At 38.8% G+C, this 23119-nt stretch overlaps 1 protein-coding gene across 6 annotated transcripts in view; it reads right to left on the minus strand.

Annotated features, from left to right (window-relative positions):
* DPY19L3 (dpy-19 like C-mannosyltransferase 3) overlaps window positions 1-23119 on the minus strand; it is a 78097-nt gene that overhangs the window by 15562 nt on the left and 39416 nt on the right. For 5 of the 6 annotated variants that reach the window (XM_040446263.1, XM_040446261.1, XM_040446260.1 and 2 more), the window contains 8 exons: window positions 12822-12953; window positions 11343-11444; window positions 9528-9601; window positions 9201-9359; window positions 6228-6350; window positions 5736-5847; window positions 4922-4978; window positions 980-1062 (listed from right to left, as the gene is read on the minus strand). In XM_040446263.1, the coding sequence (XP_040302197.1) occupies window positions 980-1062; window positions 4922-4978; window positions 5736-5847; window positions 6228-6350; window positions 9201-9359; window positions 9528-9601; window positions 11343-11444; window positions 12822-12953 (842 nt within the window). The remainder of the gene's footprint in view (window positions 1-979; window positions 1063-4921; window positions 4979-5735; window positions 5848-6227; window positions 6351-9200; window positions 9360-9527; window positions 9602-11342; window positions 11445-12821; window positions 12954-23119) is intronic. The other variant, XM_040446262.1, reaches the window with a different exon arrangement.

Genomic DNA, 23119 nt, shown 5'->3' on the forward strand with positions numbered 1-23119 from the left:
AAGCCAGTCCGACATTGGGACCAAAGCCACATATATATTTTAGACATAAATCTCTATAAAATCCATGTATTGCACTCAAGAGACCGAAGCTATCAAACGTTTACCATCTCTTAATACACAAGCAGTGCTAAACCGTACTGGTTAGTAAACATTAGTCATGAGCAAGTGCCAATATGGCTACTAAAACCCTAAGTGATGGAGACGATACCACCGATGCCTTCAGAATATGTCACACAAGATTTGCGACGTCTATTTACATGTGAATAATCACACTGCTGCTTTTTGGTTACAAAGTAGGGAAATGCAGTACTACAGGGCACAGGAATGCTGCTCTGGGTAACAAAGTTTATTTCCGGTGGGAGGCAGGTTCCATTAACAAAGCTTTCGAACACATGACTTTCACGCTGACACTGAGTGCTGAGGCAAAGCAACAGAACGCAGGCAACGGTAGGCACCGAGAGGATGCTAAACGGGACGATGTTCAAGACAGAAAGAGTCTGGATTTTTAGTTTTCTTTAGGCCTGGGCTCGGGCAGTGTGCTTCGTTGAAATCAAATGTGCACGCAGCTAGTAGGACTCCGTCGTTTACGGTATAACTTTTCAATGATTAACAAGGAAAGAATACTTTCATGTGTCAGCAGTAACAGAAAATCTGAATGGTACCAAAATGGAAGACACGCTAAAGGTAAAATTGGCCTAGACTACGAAGCTTCCTTTCCACTGCTGCCAGTGGCCTGGGGAGCATCCTCCAGCTCTGACTTCCTCTCCTTACAGGTATTTTCCCTTCTTCCGGAGTTTGTGGTTAGAGAGAATATTTCTTGAATGGGGAGAAATTGTTTCCAAATATAGAGCTTTAAAGAAAAACTTGGAAATGAATGTATCTTCAGTTAGATTTCAGAAAAAAAGAAAACACCAAATGAGGTCTATGGTGACACTTAAAAGGCACTTTAAATTTTAAAGGTTAAAAAAAATCCTCTTACTTAATCCAGTTCATCAGCTCCACTGTATCTGGATCATAGAATTCTCTCAACTCGGAGAGTTCATCCATCATTCCTGGCCAGAACTGAAATTAAAAACAAAACAAAACAAAAACAAAATCCACCCCCACACCCACAACTGTCACTAAGATTAAAACGAAAGGGGACAAACGGCATATAGCCTGTGAACTAAATAAACACGCAACCGCAGCATCTGAACGACTTCACCGCGGCAGTGGACCCTCCTAGCAGAAGCCAGCCAAAGTCCGTAAAAGGTTCCCTGAGTTATTCTGAGCCAAAGCTAATCAGGGCTAGAGAGGTTGGCAACTTTTTACAATGAGCTTTTACTTTACTCTAATAAAAAACCTGTTGTATGTGGTGTTAGTATCTAGTGAAACATTCATTTCGATAGGACAGGAAATGGCAACCGCGAGAAGGTTCCCGGTATGTTAGAAAAACAGATCTTCCATCATGCAATCTACCCTTCGATGCGGAATGTGCCCTTACAAGACGTTAGAGCTGCAGAAACGCTCTGGGACAGAATCTCCTCTCATCCCCACAGTTACCTAGGGAGGAAGTGGACGCAAGAGGGCACCATCCCTACTGCTGTTCACGGTTCATTTTGTTGGTGTGGAGACGCTGGCTGGAGAGGTAGCCTGACTTGACCAGCCCACGGACTGGCAGAGCTATGGCCTGAAACCTGACTCCAAATCCAAATCCAGGATAGCCTGGCATATTTTAATATAATTACAGGTACAATGGGAGAGAAGAATATTTGAAAGTAGGACTCTCCAAGAAATCAGGAACATTTTATGCCACTGGTGCCTCCTACTCAACTCAAGGTGGTGAAGGGGAAGCAGAGTGCGAACATCACACTCTGAGCTTACTGCTTTTCTACCACAATTCCCTATTTAATCCAACAATTAATTAAATGTTCACTGCTGTATCGAATGATAATCGGCTAAGAAGCCTCGATAATCTACATACGTCCTGAGGTGAACAGCAGAACTCCCATGTTGGAAGAAGGCCAATGACAAAGTGCCCGTGCTTCATTAATTTTGAAAATACAGGAATTTTATTTAGGAACCACTAACTAGAACCCGAGTGAAACCTGACTGCTTGGAGGCTGTGTTTTCAGCCCTGTCACTTTCTTACCATCTCATCTTTGGCCATTTTTACTGCTCATTCTCATCTAGTGTTCTGGGTGGGTGAATCTGGAAAACTGTTGGTGATGGAAAACCAAGACAGCACTACTGTCTCAAAGTTTTAGAAGAGATGTAATCATAGTGATTCAATGATACCTTTGTAATATTTCAATTATCCCTATTAATTTGGATAATCAATAGAATACCAACTTTTTAATGATAGGTCCAAATTATGTGGGTATAAAACATTTTAAAATCTATCAATTCAATGGATAGTAGATATTTTTCTAGCTTGAAAGTTGCTGTTGTTAATTCTGAAAATGTTAAAATCTAGTAACACTGTCTTGTGGCAGACTTCTTAAACAGTGTGAAAGTGTCGAATTAACTAAATGCGGTTTCTAAATGACTAGCAATACTGTGAGAATGCAGCGATGCAAATAAATTAATCAATGTGAGCGTAATAATAACTCCTGATTTTAGAGTGAAGTGCATGCTTTTCCCTTTTAAATAGGATTGTCCTAAAGAGACATATAGCAAAATTGCTACTATGGACAAGAAAATCTGAAATCCTCATTACAATTGTTCTGTGAAACTCAAATGAGGCTTTGAAGTAGAGGAGTTCATTTTACTTATCAGTAAATCTGTTCAATAGTTGGAAAACAGATTCAGTTTCGGGGTAATTCTTAATATACATAACACCTTTATTTTCTTTGTGATTTTAAATGTGGAGAGGTTGGAATATCTCAACGGTTTTGTACCGTGGAAGCTGGACGCATGAAGATTTCTCCTGAAGTCGGATACTGAGAAGGGCTACGCTGATTCTAGGCAAGTCTTCGGAAGGATTCTTCCGAGTTACTAACTCTCTCACTCAAAGAATATCAACATAGACTTCCTGGAAATGATGGCTTTTTTGGTGCTCTCACTGGTTTTTCTATAGTAATGGTTTTCAAGAGAGGTGGGGAGAGGGATTTTGCCCCACCCCCAGAGGGATGTTTTGCAATGTCTGGAGGTTTTTGATTGTCCCAACAGGAGAGAAGTGCTATTGGCATCTAGGGGGTCGAAATTAGGGATGTTGCTAAACATCCTACAACACACAGGACAGCCCCCTATGACAAGGAATTACCTAGCCAAAATGTCAATAGTGCAGGGAAGCCCTGTTCTGTGCGTAAGTGCCACCTGGAGGGCCGGGGAAACACATTTCTGGACTCCACTCCAGAGGTTCTGATTCGGTAGGTCTGGTCTGGAGTGGGACCCAAACATCTGTATTTCTAACAAGTTCCCAGGTGATGCTGATGTTGCTTGTCTGGGGACCACACTTTGAGACCCAATGCCATATAGCGTAGTTTATTTCTTCTAGAATGCCCTTCCTCAGTTTTGCCAAGAACAAGAGACTGAAGTCCTCAAATAGCTGTAAAAAATGAACACAATTCCAAATACACAGCTGAGACATGGAAGAACTCAGCCTACACACAGAGAGGCTGTGGAAAAAAGGCTGCTACCGTGTGCATACATCTTTAGCGTGAGACCAGAAACGTGGTGAGCTCTGTCTTCTCTGGGAGGAGGGGGTTTATCACCCAGAACCAACGTGCAGAGGGGAAGTTACCTCATTCCTTATTAAACGTAAATTCTACTTAATCTTCCGTTTTTGCTTTCCAGATGTTTTAAAGAAGTTTCATTTATTTACATCAGAGCAAGAAAATTCCCAGGGGCAGGGTGGTAGAAATAACCTATTTCTAGGTTTTCTAATATCTGAGTTAGCACAGTGCTCTGCCTATGACAATAAATGTCTTGATGGATAGGAACATGATAGAGCATGATTTTTTAAAATATTTACAGCAGAATCATCCAAGAGTGTGATTATCACATATTATTTTTAGCCTAAAACCTCTGGCTTTGAGTAAAATCTTACATGAAAGGATAAGCCAAACCCAAAGCTGAGCTGCAATCGCTAATCCTCCCCGTGGCTGAGCCCCCTCCTCCCTTGAGACTCCCTCCCAAATGAGGGGCGATACACAGTAGAGGATGAGATCTACTCTTCGTTCTGACATAAAACCAAATTTGAAGGAAAAATTCTAAACTTAAGAATATGTGTAAGATTGTTTAAAAAGAGAGGGTAAAAGCTCAGTTGGATGGCGTAGTCTGGGCTCCCTGCCCGGGTACTGATTCAAGCCTCTAAATCTCAAAGATGTGTCAAGAGTCACCAAATCGTCCGTCTGACTGGCGACTCCCTGTCTCTTACGAAGGATTCTCAGAACTGAAGCACAGTTAAAGCTATTTCAGGAGTTAGTCAACTGAGAATATGAGGAATTTCCTTATTTCCTATTGAAACTGAAGGACAGATAACGAGGCTAGCCTGGGACTGTACTTACTTACATATGCCCAGCCTCTTACAAAGTGATTTTAAGCATCTAATAAAATATGTAGGTTAAAGTAAGATGCATTTTAGGATCTCTTACTCTCTCTAAAGCAGGTAACAGGGAATTATTTTTCTTCTTAATTTACCTCAACATAGGTCTGAAAACATCTTTCGGAATTTGCATCAGCGGAATAGTAAGTCAAAACCAAAGTTAATCAGAAAAATTAACCTGTAGTCGTTTTTGCTACAATGTTTTTACTTGTTAAATACTATTTGGGAAATAGATGGGTTTTCCTATCAATGCCAGGTGGCTTCATAAGAAGCCAAGGAGAGGTCTGTAACCTCCACAAACCATTCTATTTGCCAGTAACATACAGAGTACAGAGTCAAAGCAATTATTCTGCTAAACTGATCAATGGCAACAATGAGGAAAATCAGTCTTACCTTATAGCACAGATACAGCAGTATTAATATCGGTACTGAATATCGCATTATACATATCTATATAAGAAAGACATTATTTAGATCACAGGTATTTTGAACACTTTGGCCTTACAGTTTTGTTTTGTAAACATAGGACCCATTCTTTTTAAAGCAACAAAAATGTGATTTCACGGAGCATGAGTCTCCAATATGCCAGACAACTGGGTCAACGTAAGGGTCCCAATCACTCATGAGATACTTGTAGCTTCTACTCTATTGCCACCTTGTGAGTTCACACGGGAGAACAATTCAAAACTGCAGTTATAGGCTATTAACCATAACCATATGCTTACTCATATTTTTGTTTTCCTATCCCCCGTTATTAATATTTGTTTTAAGGATAATTTATTATAATAATAGTGATAACTGGATAATGGAGTTCTTGAGGATTTGTAATTTTTCCTTGTGTGCTTTACAGTATTTCCAAATTCAGTATAATAAGCAAATCTAGCCAATGGTTTGGGAAAAAAATAATTTAAAAAATAAAATTAAGAATAAAATTATTTTAGAAATAACTCCTTAGAGAAAATCCTAAGGTCTACGGCCACGCCAGCCTGAATGCGCCCGATCTCGTCTGATCTTGGAAGCTAAGCAGGGTTGGGCCTGGTTAGTACTTAGACGGGAGAAAACCATAAGGTGCCAGTGATCTATTTTCTGCCTCAAATTTTAGTATCTGTTTCATTGGACCGATGTAGGGGCAACTACCGAAAACAACAATCATTGGTAGGAAAGAAATCCTGCAAGTCATCAAACTAAAAGGGATAATAGCACTGACCCTCTTTGGGTTATAAAGATGGATCAACTTCAGGAGTAACTCCCATATTTCAGGGCTGCATAAGCCAAACGATGCAAACACACACATGTGTGACGTCCAGAGGTACTTCATTCTGTAGGAAAAGAAACAGGCAAAGGTCAGCAAGTGCCAGCCAGCCGTGGAGAGACCCGCGGTGTGAGACAGTTGTACCGTCTGGGACAGGAAAATCTAACTGAGGCTGTGCAGGAACCGTCTGCCAAAGGATCAGTTACGACTTTCACTGCCTTTTGAGAACCATCATATAGGTAAAAATAGACAAATCTGGGTAATTAGGAAAAAAGTGGTTATTAATAATATTTTGTACTGGAAAAGGTAGCAAACAAGAAAAATTTTATGGCAACCATAATTATCAATGAAGATGCCCGTCAGTTTCCAAGTTACATTGCTAAAATATGTCAGGTAAAGAATGGTCAGATAAAAACATTAATCAAGCAAACAGATAAGACAAAATACCTCATCGTACTCAATGCTAAGAATCCAAACAGAATGGTATGTATTAAGTTGTAGGCAGTTTCTGGTTTCAGGATGATCGTGCACTTTCCCATTTGACCCATGGATTGTTGATTTGCAGAATCACTGAATAAAACAGCACACATACAAAACTGAAACTGGATACATAACTGTAAGTTAGGTGAATCTTTTTAAAAGATTTACGCCTTCATATATATACAAATGTATTTAGAAACTCATCCCTTCATATATTTAGAAATGTATTATTGTTCTAAGACAAAATGAGTCAGCATTGATCAATTTTGAATTTGTGAAGCTAAAAGTGCTAAAATGCATCACTAACTAAAATTTAACAAATTTCATTGTAAGTAAAAATTTAGAGTACTTCAACACTTTATAAGAAAATAGAAATAATAGTCTTCTGGAGTCAAAAAGATAAAGATATCTTTAAAGATATTTCATGAGTTGCTAGTATTTTGCAAGTTTTCATAAATAAGAAAAAATAAAAATGTGTCCATAAACTTGGAATTCAGTTCCTTTATGAACAAATGATCACATTTTAACCTATCAATGCCTCATTACAGATGTCTGATGTGATTTTTTTAAATCAAATATGGCTATGTTAAAGTAATTACACCCATAATATTAACAATAATTCCTTATCACGTAACACCCACTTTGTATTCTATTTCTCATGTGCCGCCATTGCTTTTTTCAGGTGGTTTCTTTGAATTAGGACCCGAAGCTTTCACACTGCATTTCATCAACGTCTCTTTAAGTTATCTCTCAGTCAAAACAAGTATCCTCTGCTTTGAAGCTGTTTATTGGCTGAAAGAAACGTCACTTGTCCTGTAACTACTTCCACCTTCTGGATTTGGCTGATTTTCTCCTTGTGGTGGTGTTTAATACGTTTCTCTATGCCCACCCTGCTTATAAACTTATAATTAGATCTAGAGGTTAATTATTAGAGTCAGGTTCATTTATTTTGGCAAGAATACTCCATGGGGGACCTCCTGTACTCTAACTGGATCATACCGGGGAGGCACATACTGTCATCTCTGGTGGTCCCCACTTTAGAGATGCTGAGATGGACGAGTGGGTTCGGATGTCGTCCAGTGTGTTGTCAAGGGCATAAGGAAACAACAGGAAGTGCCATCAGTTTCAGATAAAAGCAATGCCTTGTAAAGGCCCCACTTAGCCTTCATAAAATCCAACACACCTGGATACGTAGGAGGCTTCCATGTAACTAGAAAACTATTCTTCCCTAGAAATCCTTTCAACCACCCTAGATACATATGAAAATTAAACTGGTATTCGAAGGTAATTTTCACCACTGGTAGTAATCTTTACTTAGGTGTCATACATTACAACCCAAACCCTGGCTTCTATGTTGCTACTAAAAGGTTGCTCCAGACAAGAACATATGTTCTCATTTCCCCCTGATACCTGAGAGAATTCTGCAACACCTCTCCCCATCTCCCTGGCTAAGCTGGAGAGCTCATATTAATCCCATGAATACAGAGCCCATGAGTTAATTCCTTTTCAGTCGTAGCCTTTACACCAACACAGATGTGTTGCGTGAACAGAACAGTATCATCCTTCCTAGTATTAAGACGGTGGAAATATTTTAAATACTTGGCATTGATAAAATATCCTTCAAATTACTTAGAAGTTCATCTTAAGATACCATTATTCTTAAATTACTTTAATTAATGTAGTACTTTTCCTCTAATAAGGTTCTAATACCCCTACGTGGTAGATGAGGATGTTCTAAAACCTCACCCACAATCATACACTAAGTCAGCCTGCAGAGACGGCTCCCAGATTCACACTGAGCATGGCAGACATTTTCACAAAATACTGCAGGCCAACTCAACTTCCTGCTTTGCATGCAGTCTAGAGTCCTGCCGACACTTGGCGTGTCTGGAATAATATTAAATTACACTGTCTAGAATAATTTCCATCTATTTTCACAGGGCTGGATTTTATCTTGGGCTAGAGATCAGGCTAAGAACACTTCTGAAAGATACTAAAATAGTTTATAGTCAATGAAGTATTTTCATGGTTCAATGTTGCTTCACTCTCTTAATAATCATAAAACATCTCAACTGATCTGGACTCATTTTAATGCCCTTCTCCAGCACAGCTCTCCGGTGGCTGCGAATCACAGCCCACCAGCACCTTAATTGGCAAGATAACTATGGAGAAAAAGGGCTTCCTTCTGAGCTTCATTAAGTTTTCACAAATGACAGCAGCTTCAATTTCTTACACTTAATTTTCTTTCAATTTAACACGGACAGTAAATGCAGAAGCCCTCCATCAGCCTTGTAGGTAGGTATTCCACACGTTTTTAAAAAGTCTTTATACTCCCTGGCTCTTTCTTTTAGCAGATTAGTAGACATGTTAAGTTTTTAGAAACAGCCAATTATTGCTGAAGACTTTGGTGGACTCCAACTTTACAAGCCCTTTAACAACATGCAACAAAACAACAGTTAACTCTTGATGCTTCATGAGAAATAAAAAAGGCAGCTAGACAAAGAAAGGCAGAAAAACAACAGGAAAACTAACAATGAGAACCAAAGAGAGACTATGAGTCACTAATAGTAAAACGAGCTAATGACATATAAAATGTACAGAATGTTCCAGGCGTGAGGCACCATTCTAAGCACTGTATGTCATTTTAACTTCCCACAAACCCTGTAGAGTAAGTCCTCTGAGTATCCTGTGTCTATAGAAAGGGGCATACGGGAAGGGCTCAAAGGGGACAGCCTATTCGGTGTTGCCTGCTTTTTGCTATCTCTTAGCTGGTCCATCGTTAATGACTGAGTGGAGTCCAATCTAAACTGGCTACGTCCCCCCTTTCAGCTGCACAATACCGCATCTGTGTCTGATAGATTGATTTTCAACTGAGCACTTTTTTGGCAACAGAGAGCAAGTTCGTTAAAGCACAGCATAGGCTTCAGAAACACGCCATACCTGAGATTATGGAAGGCGACTGCTAACGCTGCCATCACTGTGATGGACAGAACAAATATGTAAGCGTAAAAAAGTAGAGTATCTGAGAGCCTTCCAAATGTATTAAAAGGTAAGAGGCCAAATGCTTCTTCACACAGATACAGATTTGCATCAAAATCTCTAGGGAACAAATGAAAAGGCAAAATATTAAATTCAAAACAAGATCAGTAAACCACACATTTTTCCTCAAAATGAGCCTGGAATTAATAGTTCAAGGCACTATGAAGTTTGAAAGTCCCTGCTGATTTAATATAAAAAAGCAAACATAAATTTTAAATTCAGCCATACCTTGTTGCTCCAAACCCAAATTTTGCCTTCAGAAATTTAAATATGTGTTCGTCTGACTTCAGATTAAGAATTTTCTATCAGGGAGGGAGAAAATGAAAATTACTATTAGCGCCTTATGCATGATTTCCTGGTAATTTCCCAATGAATACATACATCTGGTGTCCAGTTTCACAGGACTGCGTGTGTGCGTGTGTGCGTGTGTGTTTATAGCAAATGTTCTCAATAGTTGTCAGAAATGAGGAATTCTAACACAGTGACTTTTACACTCCTTCATCCCGCCCCCCCTTTTTATAAGCAGAATCACTTTTTTCAACCTTATAAAGAAGTTCAACACGTAAAATAGATAAAAGATGAGCTTCTTTGGTCTCAGGAAGGAGATGGCTGAAGCCAGGTGAGTACAATTTTTTTTTTAATCAGAAAACCAATAATTTGATGATCTGAGACCTCAAACAGGTATAGAGCCCACAGGGCCTCTCTGGCTTTGGGGTCTCTGTCTGGAGACACAATTGATAGAAGACTCATTCACACAATGACAACTGAAGGCTCAGTGGTGGCCCCCAGAGTGAACAAATGCCAGCGCATATCATTAGTGATTAGGATTTTAATTCACATCATTTTATTTTTAACATACGCTTTACAAAAATCCATATAACATAAATCGGTCAAGAAATTCTATCAAAAGGAAAATGAAGATAGAAAAGAAAGTAAGATGAATCCAGAAGTGAGGTTAGTACATAAAATACGTTTGCTAGAGATGAGCTGCAAATCTGGGCTTACACATTCTACTAGCAAATGCAGAGGGAGATAAAAGCATAGGTCATAAGATTAAAACAAACTAGTTGCTCAAAACAGATCCTAACACTCCTAAGACTGAGACTCAAGAGAAATTTTCCCCATGGGTACGGAAAAAACAGCAGGAGTCTCAAAGACGAATTTTTTCTAATTCCTCTCATTGTATGTAGCTGGCAAGACATCAAGTATGACTCAATAGATGGTATTCTCTGGGAAGTCAAGAATCAATGGTCCAGGCATGCAGCGCTCTACTGGCTTCACTCAGGCACGGATGACTAAATGTCTAGAGTGGGGGAATGGGTGAACCGCGTATCTTTCAGCCAATCTTTCGGAAACGCTGATTGCTCAGCTCAAGTAAGCTTCTGATAAGTACTGAACTGTGTGGGGTTTAAGAACTAGCGACAAAGGACCTGGAGTGGAACTGTTTAATGTGGCCGGATGAGTGAGAGTCTCTGAGAGTCAACAGACAGGAAGAGGGACTGCCAACGTACATGCGGATGTCTCCTGCCCTGAAACCAGCCTGCCAGGAGGGGCAAAATCGTTTCAATAAATCACTGCGGTTCCAACAGTAAAGCTAGTTTCTCTCTCTTCTTTTCTTTTGTTTTAAGTAATCTTCTATACCTACCGTGGGGCTCGAACTGATGACCCCGAGACCAAGAGTTGCACGCTTCACCAGCTGAGACAGCCAGGCGCCCTGCCTGTTCATCTATCAACTTAACCCAGTGAAAACCATGTCATCTTTTTCTTTGTACCACAGTGCAAGAAAACGCTCTCTAAAAAGTAGAATTTTTTAAAATTAGAGAGACACTTGTTTAATGCCTTTAAAGTTGAGCTTTTAAAAAGTGTAGTAACTCAAAAAGGGAGTTCAGGTTAGAACATATTTAAAAAATGAGCAGAAATCAATGACTGAGATAGAGAATAACTGTTTCAGAAACAAAGTGAAAACTGAGCTTGTTAAAAGGAGAACTGGTCATTCTTTAGGTAACTTTAATTCATAAATTAAATGTCATTTTATTAACCTACCTTAATAATGTTGTTGAGAAAAAGTGTCAAGCATAAAACTGCAAATAAATGTAATAATAGTTTCCCCAGCCTATTAAGGAAGCTTCCAGTTTTCAGATTTTTCTAGAAATGAAAACAGCTGAGTCTTAATTCTTAAATTACTTCAGAGACATTTAAGATGAGATTACTTAAGGATTTAAAACATGAGATCATGCAACATACTGGGAAAATATGTGGAAAATATCACCTACTTTTCACGAGGTTATATACTGTCTTAATGTGTGTAAACGTCTAATATAAATATAAATGAATCCCTTAATAAGCTTCATAATGTCAGAAAACTGTCCTAGTCGTTTTTTTTAGACCTTTGCAACTAGAGTATGGAGTCTGCCAGGAGGTACTCAGGATACACTGACTGAACAAATCTTGTGGTCATTTAACCATTAATTCATGTATCACAGATGACACAGCAAATTAAAGACCTACCAGTATAATAAAAGATGAATTGTTCTCTTTATAATAGTCTTCTTATAACTGTCAGATTAACTTTACAGATCATCAAATATAATAATATCTAATAATTTTGAAGAATTAAATAGGCATGATGTTTATTTATAACTAAAGTTAGAAGGATGAATGAGAACTATTGTTTTAGATCATCAACTGAGGCCTTTTTTAAAAAAATCTTTGTGACAGCTTGTCCATGACAGGATATTTTCTTCCTAAAGCAGAAGGTAAAACAGCTTCTTGATATAAAAGTACTTATGAGAAATGTTTCTCATATGCTTATGAAAAAGCAAACAGGCCTTGTGACATTATGTGAAGAAAAACAAATTAAATCTCATGTAACTTTAAGAGATTTGAATTCTTTAATAAAACCAAAATATCAGGTCAGTGTTTTCAAATGTGACACTCTAGGAATGTCCCCTTATTTCTGAATGTATGTATCTGGATTCTCAAAATTCTCAGAGTTGATCTAAATTCACTTAAAAATCAATACCACGATACGGAACGCTGCGGTAGGGAGCAGTGCTACTGTGTCGCCAATAATAAGGTATCCAGCAACTCGAAAGACACTGGGATGAACATATGTCCCCAAGCAACAGGTTCTTCTTACTCTTGAATTCACACACACCAGAAGTAAAAAAGTTTTTCTTCTTCGTTTCAGGTTTAAATCAATGGCATGCATTCAAATAAGCATCTCTAGCTAAACCCTGAACTGAGATTCCAATTCTCTAAGACAAAAGTAAATGTCAAAACAAGGGGTGGCACATCAGAAAGCTTGAAAACAGAGATGCTACACCGTGCACATAAAAACAAACAAACAAACAAACAAAACCAAAACCCAAAACAAAACAAAAAACCCCTAAATAATGGGTCCGGTGCTTTTCAGTGGGAATCTGGTCATAAATTTTCCTTTGTGTGCTGTATAAAAATAAGGCCCAAGCAACCACACAATTTAAAAAAGAGTTTGCTTAAAGGACAAAAATAATGTCCTACCTGAAGTTTTCTTGCAATTAATACTGAAAGATTAAAACTGATCAGCAATGATCCAAGAATCATAGAATTAAAAAACTGAAGAATGCACACCAAGAGCAAGCCTGTCATTTGTATGCCATACAGCCATGTCGCCTGCAACAAGCAAAGATTAGGTGGTTAAAGACTTTATCAGAAGCCTACCACATGCTGGCACGTGGGCAACTAGCCGGCTGGATACATTTCAAGTTACAAATAAAGCAGAAAGCACACCTAGCTTCAAGCAATTCCATCTAAAATCCAAAATCATACACATACTGCTTATTTACCTTTTAATATACTGCATTTTATTTATTTATTTATTTATTTAATTTTTTTTTCAACGTTTTTTATTTATTTTTGGGACAGAGAGAGACAGAGCATGAACGGGGGAGGGGCAGAGAGAGAGGGAGACACAGAATTGGAAACAGGCTCCAGGCTCTGAGCCATCAGCCCAGAGCCTGACGCGGGGCTCGAACCCACGGACCACGAGATCGTGACCTGGCTGAAGTCGGACGCTTAACCGACTGCGCCACCCAGGCGCCCCTTATTTATTTTTTTAATTTTTTTAACGTTTATTTATTTTTGAGACAGAGCATAAACGGGAGGGGCAGAGAGAGAGGGAGACACAGAATCAGAAGCAGGCTCCAGGCTCCAAGCCGTCAGCCCAGAGCCCGACGCGGGGCTCGAACTCACGGACCGTGAGATCGTGACCTGAGCTGAAGTCGGACGCTTAACCGACTGAACCACCCAGGCGCCCCATGATATACTGCATTTTAAACCTTGTAACATTAGTTAAAGAGGAAACAAACAGATAATATGAAGTACAGGAAGCAGACAATGGCATAAACATATTCTGGAAATGGGCAAATGCAGTCCGCAATTTCCTTCTAAATTCTCTTACAGTTACTATGTACAGAATCTTCTGGTGTTCTGTTATTTCCGAATTTTCCACATTCCAGACTATCCTATTGCTTCCTTTTCTCTGTGTGTGCACCTGATTCCATCAGGCTGAAAAGCCCTCCTGGAGCAAGGCCTTCGACTTTCCACTTCGGGGGGTCTCTAGAAGGTGGCACAGTGCAGCAGTCAAGAACACGACTGGGGTCGGGGCGCCTGGGTGGCTCAGTGAGTTAAGCATCTGACTTGCACTCAGGTTGTGATTTCGCAGTCGGCAGGTTCGAGCCCCACGTCGGGCTCTGTCCTGACAGCTCAGAGCCTGGAGCCTGCTTTGGATTCTGGGTCTCTCCCTCTCGCTCATGCTCTGTCTCTCTCTCAAAAACAAATAAACATTAAAAAAAAAAAAACCCACAACTGGGGTCAATAGCACCTGTGCTAGCTTGCGGATTCTGACATAAACCAGCTGTGTGACCTTCATGTGCTGGAACTGGTTCATGTGCAAAAGAGGGATGTTGCACATCCCTCTTCCTCAGAGTTGCCGTGAGGCCTGGCGGAAGGCCCGGATGTGGTACTGTTTTAAAATGCCTAGCACATAATGAGCACTCGCTAACGACAGCTCTCGGTGTATAAGAATTGTTGACAGGTGGATATGAAAGAAGCAAAACTCCACCAACTTGAACACAGAAAATATGCCACAAAGAAAAACTGACAGCCTCTAATAACGAGTTGATTCTCTCCTCTTTGAGATTGGACAATTCCATATTCATATCGGCATATGAAAAATCCCACTTTCATTCAGCAGCAAACCAGATTTCCCTCATAGCTTTGTTTTCTTAACTTCAAAGGAAACAAACCTATAACAAGCATTTAGAAGGCAACACCTGTAACAGTTCAGTGCTTTTGCTTGGTTGTTCACAGAAATGTGGATTTTAGGATTATAATGGCACAATATTTCATTATAGGAGATTTAGGAAAACATAAAAAAAGAAACAATAATGGATAGAAAAGTGGGCTCTAAAATCAAAATCCAACATCATTACCTACAGAAATAATATTGATTTCATAGTGGTGGTAGGATATTTCATGTGGCATTTTCCTTATTTCACATTATATTGTATCATTTTCTCACATCAATGACTGTTCTGTGAAAACTTAATTTTAAATGGTTACATAACATTCTACCATATGCCGTAATTTGTCTGCCAGTGGATCATTTGTTCCCAGCTTTTTATTATTGTTGAAGTTAATGTTATTACGAACATCCTTTTGAAAAAGTCCTCAAATCATTGTATCTGATTACACTCCTCCACCCTTATCTGCGAGGGATCTGTTCCAAGATCCCAGTGGGCTCCTGCCTAGTCGTGCCTGAAACCATGAATGCACCGAATGGATGGATAGTATGTTTTCTCCTGTACATGATGATAAAGTTTAATTTACAATTTAGGCACAGTAAGAGATTAACAACAGTAACCAATAATAAAATAGACCCATTGTAACAATATACTGTACAAGATTTATGGGAATGTAGTCTCTCTCAAAATATCTTCTTATACTGCACTCACCCTTTTTCTTGTGATATGCTAAAATGCCTACGTGATGAGATGAATGAAATAAGGTGAGTGATGCAGGCATGTGACATTGAATCAGGCTACTACTGTCATTCTGGCTATAGGTCAGAGGTGGATTATCTGCTTCTCACCGTGGATGACCTCACATAACTGAAAACATGATAAGGTGTGGGGGTGGGGAGGCTTCCGTAGCTCCTTAATTTGTTCATTGTTGTATAGCTAGCACCTAAAACAACACCCACTAGGACAGTGACACTCAATAAATATTGGAGGGACAAATGAATGAATGCATTTCCTTAGGACAGATTCCTAAAAGTACAATTACTAGATAGCGAAGGAATAGTTATTCTTTTTTAATAGCTTTATTGAGATAGAATTCACATGCCATAAAATTCACCTTTTTAAAGGGAACAATTCCTGACTTTTAGTATTAACAGTTGTGCAAACATCACCAAAATCTAATTTTAAGATATCCTCATCATCTCCCCAGTCCCCCCAAATTCCATAGCCATTAGCTGTAACTCCTTTTTTTTTTTTTTTTTTGTAGGTCCTCACTCCTTATTTCCTTCCCATCATTCCTATCCAACACCAATCTACTTTCTGCCTCTAAGGATTGGCATATTTTGACATTCCATACAAGTGGAACCACACAATATTTGTTTTTGTGTGACTGGCTTTGTAGCACAGTGTTTTTTCAAGGTTCCTTCATGTTGTAGCATGTATCAGTGCTTCATTCTAAATTTTGACGGTTGAATAATATTCCGTTGTACCACATTTTGTTTACCCCATTCATCAAGTGATGGGCATTTTGGTAGTTTCCACTTTCTGGCCATTCTGAATCACGCTGCTATGAACATTCATGTACAAATTTTTATGCAGATACACGTTTTCATTGCTCTTGGGTATGTTACTTAGCAGTGGAATTGCTGATCGCATGGCAACTCTATGTTTAACACGTGAGCCAGTGCTACATTGTTTTCCAAAGAGGCTGCACCCTTCTATGTATCCCTCCAGCAATGAGAGTTCTAACATCTTCACATCCTTGCCAACGCTTATCATCTGTCTTTGTTGTTGTTTTTAGATTTTAGACATCCGAGTGGGGGTGAAAGTGTATCTTATTTTGGTTTTGACTTATTTCCCTAGTGAGTAATGATGCTGAGCATCTTTTCATGTGCTTACTGGACATTTACATATCTTCTCGAATTGTCTATCCAATCTTTTGCCCGTATTTATTATTGAAAGAGCTGAAAGAGTTCTTTATATATCCTGGAAGTGCATTATCAGATAGAGGATTTGCAAATATTCTCTCCCATTTTGTGAGCTGTCTTTTCACTTCGATGATTTGTTTTGAAACACAAAAGTTTTTAAGTTTGATGAAGTCCAATTCACCCATGTTTTTCTTTAGTCACTCATGCTTTTGGTGCTGATCCTTGTAAGAAGGCTTGGCCTACTCCAAAGTCATGAAGAATTTTTCCTGTCTTCTCCATATTTTATAGCTTTAGCTCTTAAAGTAGGTCTTTGCTGTACTTTGAGTTAATTATTGTATGTGTGTGGGGGTGGGTTGGGAGGGAGGGATCTGACTTAATTCTTTCACATGTGGATATCCAGTTATTCCAGCATCATTTGCTGAAAAGATTACTTTTTCTCCATAATTATCTTGGCTCCCTTGTTGAAAATCAATTGTTTATTTTTGGTGAAGACTTATTTCTGGTCTTTCAATTTTATTCCACTGATTTATGTCTGTCCTCCTACCGGTATCACACTGTCCCAATTACTGTAGCTTGGAAATAAGTTCTGAAATTGGAAAGTGTGAGTCTCCCAACTTTATTCCTCTTTTTCATGGCTGCTTCAACTATTCTGGGTCCCTTGGGTTTTCCCATGAATTTTAAGATTGGCTTGTCAATTTCTGCAAAAAAAAAAAAAAAATCACCTGGGATTCTGAGAGAAATCGTGTTGAATCTGTACATCAATTTAGGAGTACTGTCATTTTAAAAATAGTAAGCCTTCCAATCCATAAACATGAGTATCCTTCTAACTTATGTTGGTCTTTAAAACTTTCAATGTTTTGTAGCTTGCAGTGTAGAAGAAAGTTTGCAATTCTTTTGTTCAAGTTATATCAAAGTATTTTATTCTTTTTGCTGCTTTTCCTTCTAGGAAGTATTTGTATTTTTTGCTCTCTTTCCTACTGGAGTGCAAATATTTTCCTCATTATCCTCTTTAAGGATAACAAATCACTCACGAATACATTTAAAAAAATAAAACAATTTTTTGTTTGCCTTTTTGAGTTATGGTGTTTTCTGGTGTTGCCAGTTTTTGGGTCAAATAGGCATACTTCTAGAAAAAAGAACAGTTTGTGTTACAACAAGGTTGTATGGTTTTATAAATGTAACAATATTCAAGGTTCGTAAGAAACATTGCTAGTGAGCCGCCGGAATATAACGTTGAGTAGTATTGCATATTAGAAAGTCCTAAATTATCAGTGGTAGATCTGATGTCTGTTCTCAGATTTTATTAGTCCAGTAGAGTTTAGAAACGAGGTAGCATTAATATATTCTTTCTATGTAGAGTAACTGGAATTTTCTTCAGTGGGTCTTGCTCCTGCTCTCTATAATCATTTAAAAAAAATTTTTTTAATGTTTATTTTTGAGACAGAGACAGAGCATGAGTGGGGGAGAGGCAGAGAGAGAGACACACACAGAATCCGAAGCAGGCTCCAGGCTCTGAGCTGTAAGCACAGAGCCCGACGCAGGACTAGAACTCACGAACTGCGAGATCGTGACCTGAGTTGAAGTCAGACACTTAACTGACTGAGCCACCCAGGTGCCCCTCTCCATAATCATTTTGAATTAGCCATGGTTAACATTTGTGTAACATTCATAAAATACCAGGCAGTTTTGTTCTAAATGACTCAAATATATCAACTCACTCAAACCTAGGTGGTCCGGTTCCAGAATCTGTGCTCTTAATTAACTATGCTATAATACAGGCTAGAACAGAGACTCAAACTTTGGTATCAAAATGAGTTGAGATTGAGTTTCTAACGCTCCAAGGCAATTATGAGGTCTGGCTAGAGGTTTGTAATTTTGCTTTTGAAAGAACTAGCTTTTAAGATTTTTTTTTTTTTAGGGGCGCCTGGGTGGCGCAGTCAGTTAAGCGTCCGACTTCAGCCAGGTCACGATCTCACGGTCCGTGAGTTCGAGCCCCGCGTCAGGCTCTGGGCTGATGGCTCGGAGCCTGGAGCCTGTTTCCGATTCTGTGTCTCCCTCTCTCTATGCCCCTCCCCCGTTCATGCTCTGTCTCTCTCTGTCCCAAAAAATAAATAAACGTTGAAAAAAATAAAAATAAAAATAAAAATAAAAAATAAAAAATTTTTTTTAAATAATCTCTACACCTAGCGTGGGGCGTGAACCCACAACCCCGAGATTAAGAGTTGCATACTACACCAACTGAGCCAGCCAGGCACCCCAAGAACTAGCTTTTTATTTCACGGATTTTCTCTATTGCTTTTATGTTTCAATTTCACGGATTTCTGCTTTTATTATTTTCTTCCTTTTGCTTGTCTCGGGTTTATTTTGCTCTTCTTTTTCTAATTTCTTAAGGTGGGAGCTTAGATTACTGAGTTCAGATGTTTCCTCTTTTCTAATGTGATACATTTCTCTTTATTGTTGCTTTAGCTGTATCCTACAAGGTTTGATATGACAAGGTTGCCTTTTGTCACTGAGTTCAGTGTCATCTCAAGGCTTTGAGACCATAGATATTGATGTTCTTTGACCCACAGGTTATTTAGAAGTGTGTTGTTTAGTTTCTAAGTATTATAATTTTTTTTTAATCTTTCTGTACTGATTTCTAGTTTGACTCTATTGATTCAATCCATTGGCTCTTCTGCTGTTATTGGGTGTGGTGTTCTATAAATGTTGATTACATCCTGTTCCTGGTGTTAAGTACTACATCCTTAATGATTTTCTGTTTTATCAATTGTTGAAAGAGGGGTGTTGAGGTCCTCAACTTATTTGTGGATTTGTCTAGTTCTCCTTTTGGCTGCCAGTTTTTGCTTCACATATTTTGTAGCTCTACTGTTCAGTGCACACATATTTAGGATTGCTATGTCTTCTTGGTAGATTAACCCTTTTGTTATAACAACCCTTTTGTCCTGGTAATTTTCTCTGCTCTGACACCTACTTTATCTCATATTAATATAGCTACTACTACTTTCTTCTGATTAATGTTTGCATAGTGTTATCTTTCCCAGTTTCTTTTACTTTCAATCTTCTTAATGTTGTGTTTGAAATAAGTTCTTGTGCTTCTTTAACCCACCCTACCGATCTCTGTCTTTAAGTAGTTGTAGTTAGATCATTCATCTTTAATGTAATTATTGATTTGTTAGGTCGTACCTGTCATTTTGTTTTCCGTTTGCTCACTGTTTTTCATCTGTTTTCTTTTTCTTACCTTCCTGTTGGTTACTTGAACATTCTTAGAATTCCATTTTTATTTATTTATAGTATTTTTGAATTTATCTTTTTGTACAGATTTTTTAATGGTCGTTCTGGGTTATTACATTATACATTCATAACTTACCACAGTCTACTGGTGTGGCTATTTTACCAGTTTGAATCAAGTATAGAAACTTTACTTAAATCCCTTTTTTCTTCCCATTTATAACACAATTATCTTAGATATTTCCTCTACATACAATGAGAACCACATTCAACATTATAATTTTTGCTTCAGCCATCAAACATACATTAGAAAACTCAAGAGGAGATGGCAAGTCTGTTTTATTTATTAATAGTTTTACTCTTTTGCTTTTTCTTTGTTCCTGATGTCCCAACATTTCTTCTTTATCATTTCCTGTTTCAAGAACTTCTTTTAGCCATTTTTTAGGGTAGTTCCATGAGCAACAAACTCTTTTCCTTCATCTGAGAATGTTTTCATTTCTCCTCCTTCTGTGAAGGATATTTTTGCTGGGCATAGGATTCTGGGTTAACCATTCTTTTCTTTCAGCACCATTGTTTCTGATGAGAAACCTGCTGTCACTCAACTTAGTTTTCCCCTTTGGATAAGTATTGTTTTTCTCTGCTTTTAAGATTTCTTATTTATTTATTTATTTATTTATTTATTTATTTATTTATTTATTTATTATTTAATGTTATTTTATCTTATCTTATTTATTTATTTATTTTTATTTTTTTAAAGTAAGCTTCATGCCTAGTGTGGAACCCAATGCTGGGCTTGAACTAATGACTCTGATATCAAGACCTGAGCTGAGACCAAGAGTTGGATGCTTAACTGACTCTGCCACTCAGGCACCCCTCTTTATCTTTAGTCTTCAGAAGTTTGATTGTTATGTGTCTTGGCATGTATTTGTTTGGGTTTAGCCTATTTGACATTAGCTCAGCTTCTTGATTCTGTAAGTTTCCATCTTTTGTGAAATTTGGGAAATTCTCAAACACCTTCAGAAAGTACTTTTTCAAATACTTTTTTTCAGTCTTACACTCGATCTCTCCTTTGGGGATTTTGATTAGAAGAATATTAGAGTTTTTGTTACAGTCCCACAGGAACCTGAGGCTGCTCTTTTTTTTTTTCCCACTCTATTTTCTCTTGTTCAAATTAGGTAATTTCTAACCTGTTCTATCTTCAAGTTCACTGGTTCTTTCTTCTTATAAAAAATTTTTTTTTAATGTTTATTTATTTTTAAGAGACAGACAGAGCATGAGCAGGGGAGGGGCAGAGAGAGACACACACACAGAATCTGAAGTAGGCTTTAGGCTCTGAGCTGTCAGCACAGAACCTGATGTGGGGCTCGAATCCACGAGCTATGAGATCATGAACTGAACCGAAGTCGGGCGCTTAACCAACTGAGCCACCCAAGTGCCCCTCATTGGTTCTTTCTTCTGACCACTCCATTTTGCTGTTGGGCCCATCTACTGAGTTTTTAAATTTTCATTACTGGAGTTTTTCAGCAAAAAAATTTCTTATATGCTCCTTATTTGTATCTTCTGTATGTTGCGAGTTTATATTTTTAATTTGTTTCAAGTGTTTGTATGTGCTCAATGAAAATTTTTTATAATGGCTGCTTTAAATTCCTCGTGAGATAATCCAACTTCTGTGTGTTGGTGTTGAGATCTGGTGATTGTTTCTTTTCACTCAAGACAGATTTTCCCAGTTCTTAGTATAAGAAGTGATCTTCACTTGCACTGTATTATGTTACTGGACTCTGGATCTTATTTAAGTTTCTGTATCAGGAGGCGTCCTCTGTGCCATGCCAGTGGGGGAAGAAGGATGCAGTCTCATTATTTCCAGATGGGGTTAGATCTAGGTTTTCCACTTGGCCTCTGCTGACTTTTGGGAGACAGGGGAGAGGGGTGTCTCATGGCTGGGAGATAATGAAACTTTAGGCTCCCTACAAGGCTTCTGCTGATACCATCCTGGCTGGGAAGGGAAGGGACGCCTCCATACTGCTCCTCACATGGCCCTTCACTGACACTGTTGGGGGTTGGGGGGAGGGTGAAGGGAGCGAAGGAGGTTTGTTACTTTAAAAAAAAATGTTTTTTTTCACGTTTATATATTTGAGAGAGAGAGAGAGAGGGAGCACAAGTTGGGGAGGAACAGAGATAGAAGGAGAGAGAGAGAATCCCAAGCAGTCTCTGCACTGTCAGCACAGAGCTTGATGTGGAGCTTAAACTCACAAACGGTGAGATGATGACCTGAACAGAAATCAAGAGTCAGACGTCCAACCGACCGAGCCACCCAGGTGCCCCAAGGCTTATGGTGGTTAAAACTCTGGCTTCCCTGTTGGTCTTTTCCGACACCATCCTGTCAGGGAGAGGAAGGGATATGTCACTACTACTGGATGAAGGGAAGGGATATCTCACTAACCACTGGATGTGGCCCTCACTGACGCTTCTGGGAGACAGTGAAAGCGCTGCCTCCCCAATACATTTCTTCTGACATAGCCCCAGCAGGAAGTGAGGACTATCTTGTTACAGCTGGGTGAGGGCGGAAGTCCAGCTTCCCCACTGAACTTCTGCCGATGGAGGTGGGAGTGAAGCTTTTTCCGTGGTGTTTGGCTAAGTACACAATCAATGTCTAAAGGTTTTCTATCTTGCTAGAGATATCCCGCCTCCCCTTTTCTGGTCCTTTGGCTTATCTTGGGACTTCTGATTGAGTCCACTGGGGTTTCCTGGTTGCCGACTTTTCCAGCACCTACTCTGGGATACATGAGGCAAAAGGAAAATCCAAGAAACCCACTGCTACGTTCTTCTTCCAGTCGCCGGGGCTCTAAGCAGCCTGCTTTCTTTTCTTCGCCCCTTAAAATCTTCTCATGTTTCTTTTATATATATTGTCCAGGGCTTTTAGTTGTACTTAGTGGGAGGAATAGAGGGGAGTGCATTTACTCTATCTTGTCTGGAACCACATGGAGTACTTTAAAATTTCTTCTTAGGTAGTGATCATTAATGCGTCTTGTTGTTTTCACAATGGGTTAATAAAACTTTATCAGCCTCCATATTCTTGGGCTTTAATATAAAAAAGTATATGCTTTATAACACCATCAACTGTTCTGCTCTATAGTTTCAAAGCCTATACACATTTCTAAGTGAAACTTGAGCTTTTGATGGTTAGAGAGTTTCTTTCTTTCCATCGACCATGAAAAGATGACACACACTGAAGAGGCTACTCTTTCTTGTCACCACATCAGGCTCTGAATCTGCATTACCTTTTTCCCAACTATTCTGACTCTCCCATTTGGCATGATTAGAGATCAGTGATTCCAATTTATAAAGACACTGAGGCTGCAAGAAGTTAAAACACTTGCCGAAA

Source organism: Herpailurus yagouaroundi, unplaced genomic scaffold (genome assembly GCF_014898765.1).
Source record: "Herpailurus yagouaroundi ecotype Mexico unplaced genomic scaffold, PumYag 194, whole genome shotgun sequence".
In the NCBI taxonomy this organism is placed as follows: Eukaryota; Metazoa; Chordata; class Mammalia; order Carnivora; family Felidae; genus Herpailurus; species Herpailurus yagouaroundi.